This window comes from Homarus americanus, unplaced genomic scaffold (genome assembly GCF_018991925.1).
Source record: "Homarus americanus isolate GMGI-L3 unplaced genomic scaffold, GMGI_Hamer_2.0 scaffold14467, whole genome shotgun sequence".
NCBI lineage: Eukaryota > Metazoa > Arthropoda > Malacostraca > Decapoda > Nephropidae > Homarus > Homarus americanus.
Genome location: NW_024733734.1, coordinates 7,685,917 through 7,703,991, shown reverse-complemented (window position 1 = coordinate 7,703,991; position 18,075 = coordinate 7,685,917). Strand labels below are relative to the sequence as shown.

General features: G+C 42.0%; 1 protein-coding gene across 1 annotated transcript; it reads left to right on the top strand.

Moving 5' to 3' along the window:
* The first annotated feature begins 223 nt into the window (after positions 1-223).
* On the top strand, positions 224-17,090 carry LOC121869974 (beta,beta-carotene 15,15'-dioxygenase-like). The gene is made up of 11 exons (XM_042371595.1): positions 224-387; positions 4,119-4,269; positions 4,394-4,501; positions 4,767-4,920; positions 6,004-6,157; positions 9,853-10,067; positions 10,374-10,520; positions 11,086-11,215; positions 14,596-14,774; positions 15,255-15,395; positions 16,210-17,090. The coding sequence occupies exons 1-11, from the start codon at positions 270-272 to the stop codon at positions 16,354-16,356; spliced, it is 1,644 nt and encodes a 547-aa protein (XP_042227529.1). The 5' UTR covers positions 224-269; the 3' UTR covers positions 16,357-17,090.
* The last annotated feature ends 985 nt before the right edge of the window (positions 17,091-18,075 follow it).

Genomic DNA, 18,075 nt, shown 5'->3' with positions numbered 1-18,075 from the left:
TACTCCTCCTCGTTCCTCTTACTGGTCGCCACCAATGTGCTGTCAGTCTAGATAAATCCTCCCAGTGTTAAATGTTAAAGGTAGATTAAATAAAATAATTTAATTCCATCCTTGATGAAGAATGCTAAATTGACATGGGACCGAATAATAGTAATATTACCTCTGGTCTACTACACATGGGGTTTAAGAACTTGAATTCCATTTTCCAGGTGCTGTTGGTCAACGAAGAAGTGTACGTTGTTGTTGTCAGCTGTGGACACCGGCAAGAGATGAGTGAAAGCAGGGAGAGTGAGAGCAATGGTAAGGCAGTACCTCCAGCGTTGCCCCAAGTGTGGCTCAGGACTTGTGACGCAGAAACCATCCGACCTGTCCAAGGAAAGCTGACTGGTGAGCAGTTCTGGTGTTTCATGTCAAGTGTATCTCAAAGTATTCGTGTTTTTAGAAGAAGAAAAAAACTACTATGTAAACAGAATGCGCATCTCTCTTCGCCACTGATCGGCTCGTTAGCCGCTTGGGCGGTCGGTCACGTCTGTTACGTCCTATTGGCAAGTACTGAGGCTGCACTGTCTCCTGAATGTATCTGAACCTGCCCCAGTGTTGGTCAAGTTTGGTCTTGAAAAAGCTCACACTCGGTGCCATCACAACACTCTCTAGCAGATTGTTCCAGAAGTTTACAATTATCACTCCGAAAAGTTGGTGCCCTCCGAGATGTTTATTGACTTCAATTAAGTCACCCATTACCCGTCTGTAGAATAAGCTAGGGAATTGTAGGCATTCTAAACTCTCAGGGTAACTGACAGTCTCCAGCATATCTCGAGGACTAGACGGGGTGACAGTACTCCGAACGGGGAAGCACCTCACTCTTGAAAAGTGTCATGAACGACCTTCTCGCTTAGTTGCCCGATTCACTTTCATCTCACTATGGCCCGAGAACTTCAGTTCGTTGTCACCATATACCGTATACCCAGATCCTTTTCACATTCGGGCTATTAATACAGTTTCTTCGTCCCGTTTGGACATGTGATACACCGGTGAACGGAAATAAAGTCACATGACTTGTACACTTTGACAACAAAAAATATATATATGATGACAGTGCACGTAGGTTAGGTTAAGTTAGGTTAGGTTTTTTCCGTGCCTTTTTTTTTTTTTTTCTTTTCCTGTGCCTTTTTTCCTGGATTCGATACACCTCCTCACTATTGGTATGATCAAGGTACATTCTCTTACATTTCGTCACATTGAATCTTAAATCATTTCTTCGACCACTCTTGAAGCTAACAATGATCGTTTTGTAGCTCTTCACAGTCTGTTTGTTTTTTAATTTCCCTTAATAACTTGGCATTGTCGGCAAACATTTGTATGTAGAAGTGTATAGCTTCTGGCATGTCATTTTTGAAACAAACAAATAACAATGGGCCCAGTACACTGCTCTGTGGTACCCCGCTTGTTGCAGGTACATATGGTGATTTCGTGTCATTACTCACCACACACAGCTTGCGGTTACGAAGAAAGTCTCCGATCCACGCTAGGATATTTCCCTGAATCCCGTATCCTTCTAGTTTAATTCTCAGCCTTGCATGGGGTATGCTGCCGAAAGCCTTGGCAAAATCCAGATATTTATTGTCGATATTGCCACCCTGTTCCAGAATTTGAATCCAAACATCCAACACCTTGAGTAATTGCTGACATTCCTTTACAAGGTTGTTTCGTAGATGTTCCATCATGGCATCTCTTAAAATGTTCTTTAGTACTTTACACGCTATGCTGGTCAGGCTCACTGGTCTATACTTATTCGTGGAGTGGCGATCACCCTGTTTGAATGTAGGACTCGCATAAGCCATTTTACAGTCAATGGGTACCTTTTGCTCATCCAGGCATTTACAGAACAGGATAATAAAGGGCTTAGCAAGCTTATGCCACAACTCTCTTAACACTTTGGGATGCACCATGTCAGGGCCAGGGCTTTTATGAACCTTCAGCTTTGACAATTTATTTTTTGTAACCTCTTCTGTGATCACAATGTGGTTCAGCGCTGTATCGCTGTATCAAACTGTCTGTCCTCTAACTCAGGAAGATTGTTCACATCCTCTTTTGTAAACGCCAAAGAATTTATATTTTTTTAACGCCTCCGCTTTGTCCTGATCTGAGTCTGCGTAACTGCCATCTTCAAGCCTCAGATCCTATACGACCACACGTGTTTTTAATTTCGATTTTGCGGAACGATAGAAAGCCTTTGGGTGTTGAGTTGACCTCGCTTGCAATCCGCCTCTGGAACTCATCTTTTTTCAGCCCTTCTGTACCCTGACTTTGGTTCCTGGACCAGGTAAACATCATGTCCTGCTCATCATTTGTCTTAACCCACGTCTTGAATTTCTAAGATTATTTTCTTAGCTTTGTCAACCACTGCATGGTTCATGTGTAACGGTCTCCCAGTATGCCTGGAGCCTATGGGTTTATTTTTGCTTACTTTTATCCTCTTCGCGGTCTTGGGTATATACAGTATATTTATCAAATAGTTCACTGCATTCACTGATAGAGGAGACTGAGTTCGAAGGACATATGTAAATAAATCCCAAGTGACAGGGGTGAAAAATGCTCAGTGGATGGACAACAGGTGGGTGGAAGTGAATACTGTAGTAGGAGTAGAAATAGAGGTCAAGGGCGGCCTTCAGGTTCAGATACATTCAGGGGTGCTTGAGGACATTCTTGCTGTTTATCCCAAATTTGCTAGCGCACACTGATTAATCTTCAATTAGAATATGACGTTTAATGTATATGAACCACTGTCTTGCATGGCAGTGAACAGTGACATCGCCCACATGACTCTGACCTATACAGTATATACTGCTAATGAATATGATGTATTTCTTTGTGTACGAACCTCTGTCCTGCATGGCAGTGAACAGTGACATCACCCACATGACTCTGACCTATATATACTGTTAATGAATATGATGTATTTCTTTGTGTATGAGCCTCTGTCCTGCGTGGCATTGAGAAGTGATACCACCCTCAGTGTCAAGACCTGACTGAATTACTCAGAATAGGCAAACTGTGCTCCAAGCTTTGTCAATAAATTTGTTAAACTAAAAAGTCGACAGTATATAAATATATAATGATAATAATAAATAATAATAATAGTAGCTGATGTTTTGTTTCTCAATAGCACCAGTTCTTCTAAAGAATTCACTAGTGCTCGAAACACTAAAGTCACAGACCTGAAAATAAAAAGAAATACTGTTACGACCCTCCTTTTTACCGCTTACCCAGCTTCCACCACTGGTTACCAGGGGCCAGGGTCTTATGTACAGGAGCAATAGATATCCCACAAGTGTCGACGAATTACCGCTGGCTGTCCCGCAAGTCTCCGGTAATTTCCCGACGATCGGTATCAGTGTACAGACAAACAATAGGCAGGTAGATTTCCACCAGGTGACAGAAACACACTTGTGCACTGTAGTCACCTTTAATAGTCACTAATTCTTTGCAACACTGTTCACAGGGTAATGTCTTCACAGCTGGACTCTACACTTCGAATATATAGGCAACACTACCAGTGTACAATTCCTTAATCTTTTCACTTTTATATTGCTTACAACAATTCCACAATACTTGCACAACAATTATCTTTTGTTGTTGTTGTACTAGGTTTTTTCTTTCCACTCTGCGCAGAAACGGTCGACTGACTCTAGACCGCTCGCTGCCGCTAATATGTCTCGTCAGACGCTTACAGCATTCTAGCGACTTCCAGACGCTGGAGGTCGGCTCGGGACACGCCTCGAGAATTCTAGAATGATCTAGGCTTACAATAAGAAGTAAATCATAACAAAATTGATGCAATACATTCCAGAAAATTCTTACATATGCAATACATCAATATATACAAGAAAATCTTCCTAAACTTGCCAAAATTGCTGTTACTTGGGACAGAAAATAATCAAAGCACCTAGTTTTCAAACATTATACCAAATTATTCCTCAGCATAACAATACTTTATTAAGAGATCACAAAGAGTGACATTTCGACTTTATCATTCATATATTGTACCCTTAAGTCATAGTACTTACTGTGTGTTTGTATATGTAAATTGTGATTGTCGTTTCTGTTTGGTTTTACAGGGAAGCTCCCTGCATGGCTCAACGGGAGACTGACTCGCAATGGGCCAGGTAAGGTGCAGTATGGTGACACTCGCTTCAACCATCTGTTTGATGGCTCAGCCTACATCCATCAGTTCAACATAAAGAACGGCAACGTCACCTACCAGTCAAGGTAAGTAACATATAAAGATCTTTAACACCAAGTTCTTCTTTTGTGGAAGCTTGAAACTTTTCATTAAACCTCCAATAAATGATGATACAAATTTACCTATCAACACTAACAACGTGTGTTGCAGATTCCTTCAAAGTGACACTTACAAACGGAACACAAAAGCAAACCGCATAGTAGTGTCCGAGTTTGGCACAGCAGCGTTTCCTGACCCTTGTCAGACTCTCTTGCAGCGGTGAGTGAGGCAAATTATTGACTTGACTATAACTTTGTTTCTTGGTTATATATAATCCTTTTTCTTATGATAAGCACTTCTTTGTCGTTTGAAATTAAGTAAAATAAAAGTGAGCCAGGGATACAATTGGATACAGTATATCCTTGTTGAAAATGACATTAACAAGAGACTTAGATAATTTTCGTAGTTCTAGACAGTACTAGATATGGGTACAAGAAAATGCAGTACTGTGTGGACATGACTATTTCTTTGAAAATCTTCACAGGTTCATGAGTTTCTTCACACCACTGACTCAAAATGAAGTAACAGACAACTGTGTAGTGAGTGTGTGTTACTTTGGAGACCAACTTTATGCTCTCACGGAAACTAACAGGATGAGACGCATCGACCCGGAGACTCTTGCCTCCGTCGGAGAGAAGGTAACCTTACTAGTCCAGCTTTAACTTAAACTTTCACTATATATTTAGAAATATGCTCTTAGGACATTTTGTATCTTTTGTTTTAACATGCCACTCGTCAAAGTTCATCTGCCTTCTACTTATTGAATGTAGACTCCAAAACTGGGACCTTCACTCTAACCTACACATAAGTAGGTATGTTATGGATAATCGAGCTGAGCACTAAGTAGGTTTTATTCACCTCAAAACATTATATCTGAAAACGACAAAAACAATATTTATAATACGGTACTGGAGTACTGTATGTAGCTACAACACTGTCAACAACAGCATAGTGCAATAAAGTACACATTAATGCATATCATAATAGTCATTACTTTCTTTAATAAGTTATCAAGTCCAATTGGACCTTTCAAAAGTACATGGAAGTGTCATTTACCCTCCTAAGAATCTCATAAATTTTTGTTTCGGTATTGTTTTAACAGAGGAAGTTGAGTTATGATAAACTTTTTGAATACGTACAGCTTAAACTTGTGTTTACCGAAAGTTGAACTCCTCATTCCGTCTTAATTGTAAAGCCTCTGGTGATTTTTCCAAGTTATCAAGAAAGCCCTGCAAAACCAACGACAATCTGGCATGACTTGTTCCACCACAAGAAATGTTAACATAATGGGACCTTGCTCACCCTCCCCATTTTGTAACCCAAATTGTCAACATTGCCGCTGTTCTATACTGACCTCATCTGGCATACCTCACCATGTATGTGACCCGAAAATAATGATGTTGACCTCTTTATTAGCAATTTAACCGGGATGGGAGTATGCTAAATCCATGTTATATTGACACTAATCAAAGGGATAGGAAATTTGCACGCTTTTTTTTGTGTGTGTGTGGTGGTGGTGGGGGGGGGGATGGGAGTCCTTTCCTCCGCCACGGGGACTGCTAAGACACCAGTTTTAAAAGATCCATCATCAAAATCTCTATGAATCATGGTAGATGCACAATGTTAAACTTCTATATAGTACAGGTATGTCTAATTGGAAATATTGAAAATGTAAATTTTTAAAGTTAAGTTATTATGAAATGTTTTCACATGTTACACAGACACAGCTGGATCACTACATAGCTGTCAACACAGCTACAGCTCACCCACACATAGACCCAGACGGGACAGTCTACAACATGGGCAATTCTTATGTTGGTATAAAAGGACCAACTTACAACATCATCAAGTTCCCACCACCGAAGGAGGTTGATGGTATGGAGAAATGTTCATGATGTTAAGTTTATATAATTAATTGACGCAAAGATTTAATTTACAGTAGTTTTAGTAAATACATTGTAGCACACTCGTCGCCCTTGGCCACAGTCATAGAAGTAAAGATGACTTTTATGATCATGATAGTGACCGCCCGTTGACAGTTCACTTCGTCTGCCACACTGTCCCTTTAGTCTTTTCTGTCTGTTGTCTTACCTCTTTCTATAATACAGTACTTTCGTGTTCGTGGACACACTGCTGTAACCTATCCTAGTGGACACTCACTGCTGTAACCTATCCTAGTAGACACTCACTGCAGTAACCCATCCTAGTGGACACACTGCTGTAACCTATCCTAGTGGACACTCACTGCAGTAACCTATCCTAATGGACACTCACTACTGTAATCCATCCTAGTGGACACACTGCTGTAACCTATCCTAGTGGACACACTGCTGTAACCTATCCTAGTGGACACACTGCTGTAACCTATCCTAGTGGACACACTGCTGTAACTTATCGTGGACACTCCTGCTGTAACCTATCCCAGTGGACACTCTGCTGTAACTATCAGTGGACACTCACTGCTGTAACCTATCCCAGTGGACACTCCTGTAACCTATCTAGTGGACCTGTAACCTATCCTAGTGGACACTCACTGCTGTAACCTATCCTAGTGGACACTCACTGCTGTAACCTATCCAATGGACACACTGCTGGAACCGATCTAGTGGACACTCACTGCTGTAACTTATCTAGTGGACACTCACTGCTGTAACTTATCCTAGTGGACACTCACTGCTGTAACCTATCCTGTGGACCTCACTGCTGTAACCTATCCTAGTGGACACTCACTGTAACCTATCCTAGTGGACACACTGCTGGAACCGATCTAGTGGACACTCACTGCTGTAACTTATCTGGTGGACACTCACTCTGTAACTTATCCTAGTGGACACTCACTGTAACCTATCCTAGTGGACACTCCTGCTGTAACCTATCTAGTGGACACTCACTGCTGTAACCTATCTAGTGGACACTCACTGCTGTAAACTATCTAGTGGACACACTGCTGTAACCTATCTAGTGGACACTCACTGCTCCTTATTCTAGTGGACACTCACTGCTCTAACTTATCCAGTGGACACTGCTGTAACCTATCCTAGTGGACACTCACTGCTGTAACCTATCCTATGGACGCTCACTGCTGTAAGCTATCCTCGAGGACACACTGCTGTAACCTATCTAGTGGACACTCACTGCTGTAACCTATCCTGTTGGACACTCACTGCTGTAACCTATCCAGTGGACACTCACTGCTGTAACCCTATCCTAGTGGACACTCACTACTGTATCCATCCTAGTGGACACACTGCTGTAACCTATCCTAGTGGACACTCCTGCTGTAATCCATCCTAGTGGACACACTGCTGTAACCTATCCTAGTGGACACTCACTGCAGTAACCTATCCTAATGGACACTCACTACTGTAACCCATCCTAGTGGACACACTGCTGTAACCTATCCTAGTGGACACACTGCTGTAACCTATCCTAGTGGACACACTGCTGTAACCTATCCTAGTGGACACACTGCTGTAACTTATAAGAACATAAGAAAATAAGGAGTCTGCAATAGGCATGTTGGCCTGTGCATGGCAGCTCCTGTCGAAAGTTACTACCACCCTCTATCATCCATGAATCTATCCAGTCTCCTTTTGAAACTTTCCAGCGTTCCAGCACTTACTACATAGTTGCTAAGCTTGTTCCACTCGTCCACCACCCTATTTGTGAACCAGTTCCTTCCTAGCTCCCTCCTAAACCTAAACTTATCCAACTTAAATCCGTTGCTTCGAGTCCTATCCTGCTCGGATATTATAAGAACTTTATCTATATCCCCTTTATTGATTCCTTTCACCCACTTAAATACTTCTATCATATCTCCCCGCACTTTTCGTCTTTCTAGAGAATGCAAGTTTAGTTTCTTTAACCTATCCTGACATGGAAGGTTTCTAAGTCCCGGAATCATTTTCGTCATTCTTCGCTGCACCGACTCTAGTGAATTCATATCCATTCTATAATAAGGGCACCAGAACTGAACCGCATAATCGAGGTGCGGCCTGACTAGCGCAAGATATAGTTGCAATAAGACCTCTGCACTCTTATTACTTGCACTTCTAGATATAAAACCCAATACTCTGTTTGCCTTATTTCGAACATTAACGCACTGTTTTCTAGGCCGTAGGTCCGGGCTTACAAGTACCCCTAGGTCTCTTTCACAAGTCGACTTTTCTAGGTTGATGTTGTTAAGGCTGAAATCACATTGACAACAGTATTTGTCATTCCAATATTAAGTACGCTGCACTTGCTGGTGTTGAATTTCATTTGCCATTTTTCAGACCTTCAATTCCCTGCAGTTTATTTAGATCCTCCTGTAATGCATTTGCATCCTGCCCTGAATTAATCTGCCGCCCTATTTTGGTGTCATCCGCAAACTTGCTTATGTCACTGCTGATCCCAGTATCTAGATCGTTTATGTAGATTATGAACAAGAGTGGGCCTAGTATTGACCCCTGGGGAACCCCACTGGTTACACGGCCCCACTCAGATTTAACACCATCTACGCTGACCCTCTGCGTTCTATCCTAGTGGGCACTCACTGCTGTAAATATCCTAGTGGACACACTGCTGTAACCTATCCTAGTGGACACACACTGTAACCTATCCTAGTGGACATTCACTGCTTTAACCTATTCTAGTGGACACACTGCTGTAACCTATCCTAGTGGACACTCACGACAGTAACCTATCTTAGTGGACACTCACTGCAGTAACCCATCCTAGTGGACACTGCTGTGACCTATCCTAGTGGACACTCACTGCAGTAACCTATCCTAGTGGACATTCACTGCTGTAACCTATTCTAGTGGACACACTGCTGTAACCTAACATATATATATATATATATATATATATATATATATATATATATATATATATATATTATTAATAATAATAATTTGAGTTTTGTGGATAAGGGTATGCATGTAAGCCAGATGTTGAGTAGTAGTGTAAAGGGATTGTGCAGTGTCAGATAGCCTTGATAATAAAGTTTAATGCTAAACCTATGGAATACACCATTTGTGCGTTACGTGGTATGTACGATTGTCATGAAAGGGCACTGCAGTGACGAGCTTGATGTTGAGGGGTTAATGGGAGTCTTGTGGGTAGTATTTGTGTCAAGTTACATACAGGTATTTAACTAAAGTCGCTGCTCTCTGATTCACGAGTCTCCTTCCTATAGGGATTATCTTGGTTATCTTCCTCTTAATGATAACTCGCAAGGTGATATAATTTCATCTTGTATTTTGTCTCCGAATAAAAATACGACTTGGCTGCAGAGCCGTAACATTTTTGCGTCATGGGCCTCGTGACGTCATAGTCCTCAGTGCCTGCCCGCATTCTCTGGTCGATCCGTGGTATGAACTGAATCCTTCTTTGTCACTACTCTACGCTGACATGGGTGTTCAATTTGAATATGCCTACATATTTCCTGTGCGACAGTCACGCGTGAAAGAATCAAGACTCGGTGAATTTTCATTTATTTTCGCTATTGACTTGTCTTATTAGCACTGGGTAACGTAAACATAATTAACACATTAAAAGTTCTGATTTCAAATCAATAACCTACACAGGCAAAAAGATATCATCTGTGGAGCAGGCAGAGATCATCTCCACTATCCCCTGCCAGTGGAAAATGTACCCATGCTACTACCACTCCTTCGGTATCACCGACAACTACTTCATCTTCGTGGAACAACCCTACGTCTTCAACATGAAGAAGTTCCTCCTAAACTGCTACATAGGGAAGCCATACTTAGAAGCAGTGGAGTGGTATGGTCAGGAAAAGGTAATATACAGCATACAGTATATATATATATATATATATATATATATATCGATAAAACCACACAGGAAGTGTTTCCCTTTTCCTGTGTAGTTTTATCGAGATTTATCTTGGCCACGTTTCTATTCTAGATCTACATGATATAATAAATAAAGGATTGCAATCTATATGAGTCATCATATTATCAGGAACCACTGTGAAGTATTATGAATTTTTATTTTCGTTTTTGGCAATTTAAATAGTTGAATTAATTATCATCGACGGAGACTGAATTGTTGAAATATATTAATAATCATCATCTTATTACAGACGAAATTCCGCGTGGTGCAGAGAGACACTGGTGAGATGTTGGCAACAAACTACGTTACTGCCGCCTTTCTCACCTTCCACCACACTAACTCCTATGAGAAGGACGGCCAATTGGTCATCGACTTGGCAGCCATGGAAAATGGAAATGTTGGTTAACCAATTTTTTATTTATTTTTTAATTTATCATTCTATCACTTATCAGTTTGATAGCTGTTTGGGCGGTTGGTCTGTTCTTTTTTATTTTGTTATGAGCTTTATTTTCCAGTGTTAGTATAGGAGGAAACCTGTGGTGTTTGGTTAGGGGTTACATTGGATAACACCCTTCCCGCGTGTCTCGGCCCAGAACTGGAACCCTTGACTTAGCGTAGTGGTGAGAGATACGCTCGCTTCATTTAGCTTCTTGCATTGGCCTTTTTCTGAGTCCTCACTGTTCAGGTGATGGTTTTGTTGAGTCATACAGTGTACTTAGTATACACAGATAAAACTGGTCCATAGTCAGAGTATGCTGCTCTAAAGTTGACAAGATAATTTACATCAATGTAGAAAATAATATTAAATGTCACTCTGAAAAGATGATGAAAAAATCGACTACGTCATCATGCAGTGTTCATTGTAATAGCCTCAGAGGAATAAGGTTCTGATAATTTTGTTCAAGATATTTAAAGCATGGTATGACTATAGGTTTCTTATACAATAATTTATGTTCTCCCAGGAGGTGAATCAATTGATGTTAAAGAACATTGAGAAACCAGAGTTCGAGTGTTCACTGGACACTACGCCATTTCATCGGCGTTTTGTATTGCCTCTTAATGTGAAGAATTCTCCAGAAAATACGAACTTAGGTAAGATTACCCGCCACCCTTTGCTTTACATTTCAAAACAATACGTGTTACATAGGGATAATTGCCGATTAAGCCTTAAAAAGCAACACAAGTTTTTGCCGAATAGATAAGTTTTTGTTTTTATTGCTATAAGTCCATGGAAATTAATCTGAACATGTTAAAATTTGCTCTTTTTTATGTAAGGCGTCGTTTAGTATCATAAGATAGTAAAATTATACCTGAAGTATAGGCTAGGCTAGGCTAGGCTAGATTAGGTTAGGCTAGGTTTTGTATGAAACTTTTAATTTATATGTATTTTTATGATCTACGCGATCGTTTATGATCAGTTAGAACTTCCAAAAAGGGTAAATACAATACAAAAAGTTTCCTCTAATCCCTCTAATCGGCAATTATCCCTATTTAGCGTACCATGTGTACTTTAAGCTAAATGTGTTTTACGCTAAATAGAAATAATCACCGATTAAACTTTCAAAAGCAACTGACGTTTATGCTAAATAAGGATATTTTTTTATTATTGCTACATCTTAATGTCAATTAATTCGCATATGATAAACTTCCGTTTCACTTAAGACATCGTTCACCTCCATAAGATAGTTAAATTACACCTGAAAGAGGCTAAGTAAGGTTAGCTTAGGTATGGTTTTCTATGATCGTCCAAGGCCAGTGAGAAGTTCCCCAAATAAAATATATGTACATAGAAGCTATCGCATTTAGGCAATGATCCCTATTTAGTGTAATACACATAAGCACATGTATTCCATTTTTAATTAGTTTTCTCTAACTTCGGTAAACTTACTTTACTTAACCCTCTTACTAGCCAGGGTCTACCTACTGCTCCTCGTATCAGTCCTCTGTAAACTCCTTCATCTACTCTTCATCCTAAAAGTGACTCTCTAGTAGGTGGGACTTCAGCTTTTAATTTAGTCATTCGTGGTCAGATCTGAGGTAGTGAGGGTGGTTGAGTTGCTCGAGACCACAATCATGAACAGACAATTGTGTAACAGGGGATTTCTGGACCCATGTTTGTTGTGCAGCAGGAACACACCGCTAGTCAGCATTCCCTGTGATTTCTTCCTGATGACGACTAGTACGTTTTGTGATTGGCTAGCACAATAGTCATCAGTGATCACTGTTTTGTGTGGCATGTAGTTGATCAGCTTTGGCTTCTCTGGCATCCCAGAAAATTAAAGCTATTACCTTACCAGCAGTTGGTTGACTTTTCAACTTTTTGGGAGTCGAAAAATTCAGGCATTTCCACTGCATTAATTGCATCTTAGACTCAGGATTCGAGTGATTCCATGTCTCACCTTCTATTACCAGACAAGAAAGAAATTTGGTTAGATCGGCTTCATAAAGTTCGAGGAGCTTGAGATTTGAACCCTTGTTCTGGTATAGATTCTGAGCGCTGAGGATTCAAGAAACCCATCTTGTAGAAACTTGAGATTTTCTTTTAAATGCTCATGTGAAATGCCAAACTCAGTGTTTATTTCATAGATTTTGACACCTCAGTCTACCATAACTAAGTTCACGATTCGGATTTACAGTTGCCTCATCGGCGGGTCAATCTCAAGGCTCTCCTTTTTCCCTGCTGAACTCCTTGGTCTACCTTTTTATGATGGCATACAGTTCCACCATGTCTCGATTTTTTTTTCAATTTCAATAGTTTTTTCCTTGATAGAGGAAGCGGGACCCTAGTGCTGTCAATAGGTACCCCTGTACAATAACACCAGAAGCATCTGGCAAGTGTGACAAGTATATATAAATATTATAAAGGGGCTTACTAAAGCCTAAGGAAGGAAGGATATTCCTTTAACACATCATCAATATTATTTACATAATATCTGGCCAGTATGGGGAGGATCATCGTGTCTCCGTCAGGGGGTCGTGGAGTGGTGGTCCAGCAGGCGTCACGGAAGCGTTGTGTGTGGGGACATCTTAGGAGGTAGTGGATAAGGGTGCGGCTGTCGGGTCTTCTGCATAACGCACAAGAGCGTTGCTCAGGGGATGCGGGGATACCAATCTCCCAAGCAAAGTCATACCCAATGATAATACGGGCAGCAATCACGTCCCTTTTTCGCAACCCTTCCCCATAGACATACGAGAGGTCAGGAAGTTTACGGAGGACATCGTACCAGGTGGGCCGGGAGTCCAGGGGGATGACTGTTTCCCGAGCTTCTCTCTGTTTGCGGCGAATTTGGGTTCTAAGCTGTAAAAGTGTTCGAGGAACAACATAGTCAGGTGTGGCCTTGTTACAGCCAGTCTTGGCAAGGCCATCTGCTACCTCATTCCCCAAGATACCGACATAACTGGGTATCCATAAGAATGTCACAGGGCGGCCTGCATCCTGAAGTGTGGATGTTAACGCTCGTATTCGGAGGATGAGGTCCTTATTTGCCCCTGATGCAAATGCGATCCCGTCGAGAGCAGACCTGGAATCGCAGCAGACAAGCAAGGGGCAGAAACCATCTGCTTCTTCCTCAGCGAGAAGGGCAGCAAGGAGGGCTATTAGTTCAGCCTGAGTGGAGGATGCCCCGTCAGAAACTCCGAGAGAAAGTTTGATAGGCTCAGGGGCATAAGGACGAGAGATGTAGATACCAGCCCCGGCCCGACCTGTAGCGGGGTCAACAGAGCCATCAGTGGAGAGGACGACCCTACCTGGGGACCAGTGGGCGATCCTGGAGAGGTGGCATTTGCAGAGAATAACAGGGTTCACGTAGGATTTCGGGAGCGGTCCACCGAGGGCAATCACTTCAGGTTGAAAATCCAGCCAGGGAGAAGGAGACGAACCAACAGCAGGGGTGACAACAATATCAGGCAGGAGGCCATGTTCCTTAAGGGCTCGGATGAGTGACCCTCGCCGCTGTCTTCTAGAGAATTTCCTTTGCTGTGAAATCTTCTTCAGCTTCACATGCCAATTCTGAAGTTTACCAAAACCAGTAATTTTCTCAGATGTAATACTTTAAACTCTTGCTCTGAAATAGATTGCATCATATTATCAAATTAACTGATAATAATGCCAAAGCCCCCAAAAATGTTACCTTCCAAATTAGAACACTCGTAGGAAGCTTTACCCTTGAATTTCAGTACTGCTTGACCACTTCTTTGTCATGCATTTTAAGGATAATTGTGAAATAGCGATACATTTTAATACAGTCTTCTGATTTTTCTTCTAAATTTTCAACTGGTCTTTTTAAAGCGACAAACATGTAGATACCCATGAAGGAAACTATTATTGAATACCATCATTGTTAGCCAAACCTATTTAATGCATTTTTATAACCTAGTTTAGGTACAGTTTTTTTTTGGTGGCATTGTGTCGCCTTTATTTTCAAACTAAAGTCCAAGTGAAATAACATACATACTTGTTCCTCTGTCGACAGTAACACTGAACACTAAATGTTCTGCCTATAAGCGCAAGAATGGAAGTATTGAGGTAGAGGGACAGGTGATCTCCAAACAGTACTTTGATCTTCCTCGCATCAACTACAAGTACAATGGGAAGGAATACACTTACTCCTACGGTGTGGAAGTTAACCCCAAAGGAGTAGAGTTTTCTCAGGTAGAGAACATTATAACATTGGTATTTTTTTTTATTATTATTATATTGCATATAAAATGGGAATATAAGAGGAAGTGCTAGTGTTTCATTGTTTAGGACGGTGTTCACATCCTAACATAGAGAGATGTCAAAGTTACAAAACTAAAAAAAAATATATTATTTATTTTAATGTTGCCTTAAAGTTCTGACGAGTCACAGCTCCAAGTATCATGATCTAAAGCATTATAACTTTTTGTGAGTCATGACTGTTAACCATTAAATGTTATAATTATATAATATTGTTAGTATAAGATAATGGCCAGCAACAGTGTAGAGTAGATGAACCAGTGTGTGTAAGTCTGAACTATTTTAGGCTGCTGCCACACCAAGAACTACAAGCCACCAACACTAACAGAGGTACTCACCTCACTAATGATGTCTTAACTGTATTTAATTTTGTCATAAAGAAAGTAAATCTTTGACTTACCACCTGGTCTTCAGCTTGTGAAAATGAACGTGCAAACTGGAGACGTCTCCTTGTGGCACGAGCAGGGCAAGGTGGTGAGCGAACCTGTGTTTGTGGCGGCTCCAGACGCTACCAGCGAGGATGATGGTGTAGTGCTCTCTACCCTCATAGATAAGGTAACAACCAAACTTACTACAGGCTACTACCGGTACCAATATAATGCATCTCTACAACTAATTTAACACAAAGCTACTAAACTTCCCACCACTATGATACATCTTTACAACCAATTTAACAGAGAATTACCATACGTACTACCACTGAATTACACCTTTATAATCAAATAATAAGCAAGTTCCCAACTGTATTTACTTGTTAAAAGTCACATTACCAATCAGTTTTAAGGAGCTGTATAATTTCCAGGAAGTTTTCATCTTATGGTAATGCCAATATAATTTTAGCTCAAAGAGATTGCTGAATGTCAATTCTGTAGAAAATATTTTTAGCGAGATTGAGATATTTATAAATGAAGGTCTTGGAATATTCAAGTTAATCCTTACTTCATCCATAGTTTCAGGGTTACATAATATGCATGCATAAGGCTTAGAGAAAATACATAAGAACACAGACTGTTTAACTCTTCCATGATGAGATGAATAAAAGTGGAAACATGAACACACACACACAAGTAGGTGTGCTGTACATGGATTTCTCCATGTACGACTAGCCCCTAACACCCAGGCACGTGGTGTCGCTGGCAAGATTATGAAGTACATTAACAGGTGGCCCAAAAACAGGCAACAAAGAGTGGTAATAAATAGAGTAAATTCTGAATGGAAAAAGGTTCTCAGTGGGGTACCACAAGGCTCTATCCTTAGACCCACCTTGTTTGTGATCTACCTACTGTAGATGAAAATATATCAAACCACATGAATATTAATAAAGGTAATTGATAATTCTAGACCATTTTTAACTATGCTTTATAACCAGAAAGAACCAAAGTTGGTGGCGTTGCTGGTGATGAACCCCAAGACGTGGACGGAGATGGCCAGGGTGGAGTTTGAGGCGTGCGGAATTGTCACCTCCACCTTCCATGGACAGTTCGCTGCTGATGATGAACCTGTTCATATTTTATAAGATCACCTGTATCATGCTCTTGAGGAATATTATTAACAGATGAATTTTATCAACACTTGTGATGAGGATATTTTAGTAATACAAGTTAATATCATAAACCTGGCTACTGTAGCCTACTAACATTCTAACTAGAACTTTACCAGCCCCATAATATATTGTATTGTACCATATTCACTTTACACTTTGTGGAATGCTGTACTGTACTGTAATATTCACGGTGCACATAGTGGAATGTTGTATCGTAATGTACTGCATCATACTGCACACTATGAAGATTGTTGTATTGTAATGTACTATACCATACTCACTGTGAACTTTACGGCAAAACTGCAAAACTAAGCACGAGATAGAATATGCATATGCACTTAATTCCTCAACAATGTTTTCCGTTACATAACCTGGCAGTTGCGATATAGTACAGTAATGTTAGTAGCATTGAGTACATCTTCAACAGTGGTGTAGAAAACATCATGTATAGTACAGTAGTACTATTATGTATCCAAACACAATTTTAGTAACAAATGTTAATAAAAATATTAATCTCATATAAAATATTCACAGTAAAACCTTAAATTCAAGATTTACTTTCATTGATAGAGTAAAGTATTATACAGTAATTACATTTAAAGATGAAAAATGATTTCATTATATTACTTACAAATTGTAGTTCAACTTGAAATTTGGAAACAGCATGGCATCCCAGTGGCCCCCCACCCCCCATACTCTCCAGATCTGGCCCCCTGTGACTTCTTGTTGTTTCCGAAGTTCAAATTGAACCTCAAGGGGAAGAAGATCATGGAGACATCGCAGAAGGTGTTCTCCAGCCTCACCAACAAGGACTTCCAGATCTGCTTCCAGAAGTGGGAGGAGGGGATTCAGCATCGCATTAAGGCCTCCCAAAGACGGCGACGCCCCCAGGGTGCCTCCCAGAGGCCCTCCTTGTGGCGGCAGCACCCCCAGGAGCCTTCTTGTGGGCGGAGTCGCCCCCAGGGGCCCTCCTAGGGGCGGTGGTGCCCCAAGGGACCCTCACAGGGGCGGCGGCGTCCCAGGGACCCTCCAAGGGGCGATGCTGCCTGCAGGGACCTTCCCAGCGACTCTCGCAGGAACTCTCCCATGGGCAGCGGTGCCCCCCAGGGCCCTTCTCAGGCGTGGTGGCACCACCAGGGGCCCAATCAGGGACCTTCCCCGGGGCGGCAGCGCCCCCAAGGACACTTCTAGGGACCATCCCAGGGGGTGGCATTCCCAGGGGCCGACTCGGAGGTGGCAGTGCCCCCAGAGACCCTCCAAGGCGTGGTACTGCCAGCAGGGCCCCTCTCAGGGGCGAGGTGTCCCCAGGGACCGTTCCAGAGGCGGTGGCGCCCCCATAGACACTCCCAGGGGCGGCAGTGCCCCCAGGGGCCCTTTCAGGGGCGGGGGCGCCCCAGGGGCCCTCTCAGGGGCGGGGCGCCTTAGGGGCCATCTCAGGGGCGGTGCCGCCTCCAGGGACTCTCCCAGGGGTGGCGGCATGCCCATGGACCCATCTAGAAGCGGTGGCGCCACCACGGAAACTCCCAGAGCCAGCGAAGCTCCCAGGGACTCTCGCAGGGGTGATGAAGCCCCCTGAGGCCCTACCAGGGGCAGCAGCGCCTCCTGGATCCCTCATTGGGGCAGTCATGCCCTCAGGGGTGGCGTCCCCCCCAGGGGCTCTTCCAGGGTTGGTGCAGCCCCCAGGGGCCATAC

Coding starts and splice junctions, on each gene's coding strand:
- LOC121869974 (XM_042371595.1), top strand. CDS start 270: ATGAGTGAAAGCAGGGAGAGTGAGAGCAATGGTAAGGCAGTACCTCCA. Junction 4,270..4,393: donor AACGTCACCTACCAGTCAAG/GTAAGTAACATA, acceptor CGTGTGTTGCAG/ATTCCTTCAAAGTGACACTT. Junction 10,068..10,373: donor AGTGGTATGGTCAGGAAAAG/GTAATATACAGC, acceptor ATCTTATTACAG/ACGAAATTCCGCGTGGTGCA.